This window comes from Gavialis gangeticus, unplaced genomic scaffold (genome assembly GCF_001723915.1).
Source record: "Gavialis gangeticus isolate Ggan-Ray unplaced genomic scaffold, GavGan_comp1, whole genome shotgun sequence".
NCBI lineage: Eukaryota > Metazoa > Chordata > Crocodylia > Gavialidae > Gavialis > Gavialis gangeticus.
Window position 1 is genome coordinate 1,373,327 of NW_017728980.1, and position 5,487 is coordinate 1,378,813.

The window sequence follows — 5,487 nt, forward strand, 5'->3', positions numbered from 1 at the left end:
GGTCTGTTCCAATGCTTAACTATCCTCATACTAAGAAAGTCCTTCCTAATTCAAACTAAATTTTCTCTGTTGCATCTTGAGGCCATAACTTCAACTCCTGTCTCCTAAGGAAGGCAGACAGCTAAAACCTTTGAAAATTTGGTATTGAGATGAACTTTGTAGTCAATAAAGAACAATGGACTAGTCAAGTACAGATAAATCAGTGAACTCCCAACAGCATCAGTGGGCAGAATATATGTTTATAGGATACTTGGCAGACCAGCTAAGAATCTCTTGGAAAGGCCATTCTTGTGGGACTCCACATCTTGATCAACCAAAGAGAAAATGGAAACTTACTACCTTTAATGAGTAAGACTCAGGAGCTGGTATTGTGAATTGCCAGCATTTGGAAGGATGTCCTTGACTGGAAAGGTGGAGGCAAGATGTTAGCAGCCAGATACCTCTAACATATCTAGATGAAAAGAAAAGAATCTATATGGACAAAAGGACTGAATTAAGGTTGCGTGGGCAGCCTAAAATGAAATGTTTGTTTTTATAATGTTTATGTTCCTTTAAAAGTTGTATGTTATTTCTTAGGTTTAAAAGAGCAAGAGAAGATCCACCATATGGCAAAGCAGCAACTACATCCATCCGCAGCAGCATTGGAAACTTTAGATTGTCACAGACCTCTGCTACTGGAGCTAAGTAACAGCTAGAGAGGTTGTCATCCTCTGTGCACCACCGCCAGAGGGGGATGGGGTAAGTTGCCTGTGGGTTTGCCATGGTTTGACAGCAGAGGAATGCCTTGGGGATCCTAGATTTCATTCCAGGTTCTGGAGAGGAATGTGCTGTAGCGGGTCATCCTCTCCAAACTCTGTGTCCCTTCTGCCCCATCCCCTCCAACTCTCCATGCCTTCTCTTCACTCAGCTCCAGCTCCTTGCCCTAGGACTTCTCCGTGTCTGTCCTGTTTCACTCTCTGTTCCTCAAAGCTCTTCATTACAGTCTTCACCAAGCTAGTGCCAGGTTTGCCCTGCACCCAGCCCTACTCATGCCTTCACTCTCCCAAATTCCTAATCCCTATCTCCTCCTTCAGCTAGTTCCAGTCTCCCCAGCTCTGCATCAAGTCCAAGTCCCAGTTTCCTTGCCCAGCTGATCCCAGTTTCTCTTTCTCCCAATCTCCAGTCATTGTCTTGGGCCATGTGCCTCTGCAGTTTATTTATCTTGCTTTCAAATCAAACTTTCCTATCCCATGATGTTTGGGTGCCAGGAGGGTGGGATATTAAGCACAGCAAAGAGAGAATCCTTGCTACTTTTTATTTTCCCTGGCCCAGAGCAGCTGGAAGCAGACATTACAAAGAGAATCCAACTTGTTCCTGGGCTGGTGCAGATTCATAAATAAGGCTCCCAGTGATGTGAACAGAGGCACACCAGGATGTAACATGCACTGCAGGAAGCATGGCTTTTAATAGAGTCCAGCGCTCATTTGATCCTGGAGACTGAAGTGCCCTGTTGTCCTCAGACCAGACAATGCGAGCAGCTAAAATGCCTCTCTCATGATGTACTTGCAAATGGAGCAAGTTTGTACAGTATTGGGATCACATCTTGCCTGGATGAGGATGTGGGGAAGTGAGCAGCAGTAAAGCAAGGAAAAGCCTGAATGTAACTTCCTTTGCTAGAGGAAATAACAGCTTCTAACAGATCTTTTTCTCTCCCACTCTTGCTTGTAGGCCAAGATTAATGTGGATGCATCTCATCTGAGTTTTCCTCCCTAAGATGGCTGGTGAGTAAATAAGATGTTTCTAAGGTAGTATGAGTTTGGTGAATGAGGGGCTGAGACCAGGACACTGAGTGTTAGTCCCTGCTCTGCTGGTAACCTGCCAAGCTTTCACCCATTTTCCTTTTTTTATAGAAATGGGATAACATGTCCAGATATGCCAGATACTTTATGTCAGATGAGAGGCAGGGTTAAGTGGACTTCTGATTATTCCCTATAAGTTTAAACTGCTGGCCCCTGCCATGATTTAAGAATCTTGAATTTACGTTAACTATAGCAACTTAGGAAAGGAACCTGACATCACTCTCAAACTGAGCAAGATGTTTCAATATGCAGGAACTGAGGTAGGCTAGTTATACCACCTCCTACAGTGGGAGCATGGGGAGAGGAACCCTTCTCCTCACTTCTGCAGGAACCCTGCTTCAGAACTACTACCCCAAAGACAGCAGGGCTGACAAAGCACATGGTATTTCTATGGTGATGTAAAAAACAATTTATCAGTGTTTAGTATGGCAAGCCTGACTCGCACTCAAATGTGGGTGGCTTTTTAAAAAGTTCACAACCTCTTACTTCTTTTAAATCCAGTGTTAAATAAAGCTAGGACAAATCAGGTCAATTTGAATTAATTTAATTCAGTATTTTACCTTTACTGTATTCCATTTGCAACAATCCCATTCATAACTAATGGGAATCTGTCACAAAGAGAAAAAAGAGAAGAGCACTTTATTTTGCTGTCTAGACTTCATTCCTTGGTTAATGTGGTGTAAATCAGGAGTAATTCCATTGCAACTAAGTCAGACTTCCTTGGTTGTATTTGTTTTTTTTTAATGTGAGTGTGGACAGAAGTCAACAACTGCACTGCTGCCATCTTGCACTGTTATGCAGAAAGGAAAATGTTAAGAGTCCATTGAATTCCTTACTGAATAAGGAGTTTACTGCCTGGTACACTGAGACAGTACAGCAGTGGTTCTCAGTTGGGGTGCCACCAAATTGAGAAGTTACAGAGGACTGCTAAAGATTGAGAACCAGTGGCTTAGGGCAGTCCCTGTTAGAGACCAAGATGAGACCCAGGCAGGAGCAGATTATCCCTGTCTGCTTTTCTGGGGTTCTTGCACCTTTCCCCAAGTCTGGTGTGGACCATTCTTGTAGGCTGTACTAGACCTGTCTGCTGAAAAGAAGGGCTGACTATGTGGCACCATCAGAGTTAGTTTCAGACCGGCCTGCTCAGATTCTGGGGCCAAGGCTAACCCTTGTCCTGTCACTTGGCTGTGAATGGCCCCGTGCTGGTGAATTAGGAAATTAAGTACATCCAAGGAGAAGTGGCTTGTGGAGAGGGGCTGTAGACTGGTTCAGGAGGTATTTCAGCCTTCGATGCATCTTATCTTAGTCTCTTAAATTCCCCAGGCTGGTTGAAACGGGTTCTGCAGAAACCAAAGCAACACTCCAACTCAGGAAGCAGCTCAACTGCTGCTCCCAAACACTCACCTTCCTCCCCCACCTCCTCCCCGGTGAGAAGCTCCAGTTCTTCTGCCAGCAGTTCAGTGCTCCACCCAAGGTCACTACTGTCCTCTGCCTCCCAGGTGAACATCAGCAGCTCAGGAAGTGCCCGCTGGACCAAAAGCTATGATGTGTGCATTTGTCACAATGAAGGGGATTTTGAATTTGTTGAGGAGATGGTCTCCTACCTGGAGAGTCAGCCTGAGACCTTCCGTTGCTTCCTGCAGTTGCGGGATGCCACGCCAGGCAGCGCCATTGTAACTGAGCTCTGTGAAGCTGTCCAGAACAGCCACTGCTGGGTCATGGTAATAACCCCTGGCTTCCTCCAGGATCCCTGGTGCAGGTACCAAATGCACCAAGCATTAGCAGAGGCTCCCATGACCAATGGGCGCACCATTCCAGTGCTGAAGGACATCGACCAGAAGGACTACCCCCGGGAGCTGAGATGCCTCTATTACATCCGTGTGACGTTCAAGGAAAATGGCTTCAGGCAGATTAAAGACACAGTCTTGCGCTGTAAGTAAATTGTAGGGGGCAGTCAGCTTAACAGGGGCTTGCAGCTTGTTTGCTCTTTGCTCTGCAGACACTAAGCTAAGCTACCTGGAGTGTTCCTGTATTCATACAGGAAACTTGTTATACCAAACTGTTATACCAAAGTACCTCACAGTCATCATGACGTTGACTTTCATGAGATCCCAAATACGCATTTCTCTTTTGCCTTGTACTAGTAAGAGGCTTCCTGGATGCAGGGATAATTTTCACAGCAGTTATTTAACTGACAACATAGACAACGTAGAACAGTGTGGGATGGGACTTGAATCTTGTGTCCCTGTGAAACATCAGGGGTAGATCTAAACAGAAAGGGTTCAGCATATATATATCCTGTTAATGAGGCACAACATTAAGTCTCTCTCCAGCAGGAGAGGAACAAAAGCAGTTCTCACAACACTGCAGCATCAGTCCCTTAGTGAACTTGGTTTCTGTCCTATGTCCCCCAGACCTACAGGAGCTCTGTCAGAGCACCCCAAGCACAACCGAGTGACTGGAGTCCTGCAAAAGAAAGGGAACACCATAAGGAAGCACATCCTTGGGAATGGACCAGGAATCCACATGGGTGTTTTCAGAGTCTCTGGAGCTGGCTGGAGCTAAGGTCCGGCTCCATTCTCTGCAAAGCACATACAGAATCGCAAATGGGAACTAACTCCCATGAGGACTTTTGAGTGGAAGCATCAGGCAGCTCTCTCCTGTGCGCACTAATATCAGGCTGTTTCGAGGCTGCTGAGGGTAGCAGTGTCTGACAATACTGGCAACTGGGCATCAGTTTCTGGTGCTAAAGACTTGGGGCTTGCACATGGTTCTGTCATACTGCACATGGAATTGATCTGCTCCTGAAGCCACAGTGTTGGCAAACTCTCAGTCCTTTGAGGAAGGCAGTTAGTGATGTATGGCTTAGGGTTCTGGAGCCCAGATGGCAGTGGCACATCTTGACCCCACATAGCAATGTCCACATCACCTTATCACCCTTGAGTGCCATGCTGGTTTGACATGTTTAGCTCATTGCAGCATCATGCTGTGACTGTTTTGTCTAGATTTTTTTCCTCCCTGCTCTCCAGGTAGCTGTGCCATGGTTACTCAGCATCCCCCTGTTGATATGCAGGTAGGAAATTACACCAACTGAAGCACTGACCAGTGCTACAACCATGTGGCACTGCTGATTTTTAAAAAGGGATGCCCTACACCCTGAAGAACAGTTATTGGCTTTTCTAGAGGCAGATGAAAAGTGTCTGTGAAAGCATTTTATAATGCATATTTTACCTTTTATCCTGCTCTAGACAAGCCTTAGTTGGTGGTCCCTGAAGAGGACAATAGTTTTCCTAGGTGAGTAACTAAAACCTACTTGCTGTAGGGTTGATGACAATATCTGTGTGCTCAGTGCTGCCCAGCCACCCACTAAAATGATGAAACTGAATTCCTTTTTGCATAGTGGCCTTTTTTCCAAGAGGACTGGTGGAGCATGTCCCACCCAGACTCGTAGTCTGGTAGTTGGGGCGCTCCTGGGAGACATGGGGGTTTGAATCCCTTTAGGCCAAAGAGGGAAAATAAACTTTCCTGGGAGAGGGAGAAGGCAGGGCAGGGTAGCACCTTAGAGATTTAACTAGTTCGAAGAGGCATGAGATGTCATAGGTGACCGCCTACTTCATCAGATAGTGTTGGATGAAGTAAGCTGTCACCTATG

At 46.0% G+C, this 5,487-nt stretch overlaps 1 protein-coding gene across 1 annotated transcript; it reads left to right on the plus strand.

Moving 5' to 3' along the window:
- Window positions 1–5,370, plus strand: TIRAP (TIR domain containing adaptor protein). Its single transcript, XM_019509033.1, has 4 exons — window positions 1–738; window positions 1,708–1,760; window positions 3,159–3,767; window positions 4,250–5,370. The coding sequence occupies exons 2-4, from the start codon at window positions 1,754–1,756 to the stop codon at window positions 4,291–4,293; spliced, it is 660 nt and encodes a 219-aa protein (XP_019364578.1). The 5' UTR covers window positions 1–738; window positions 1,708–1,753; the 3' UTR covers window positions 4,294–5,370.
- The last annotated feature ends 117 nt before the right edge of the window (window positions 5,371–5,487 follow it).

Coding starts and splice junctions, on each gene's coding strand:
- TIRAP (XM_019509033.1), top strand. Junction 3,768..4,249: donor TAAAGACACAGTCTTGCGCT/GTAAGTAAATTG, acceptor TATGTCCCCCAG/ACCTACAGGAGCTCTGTCAG.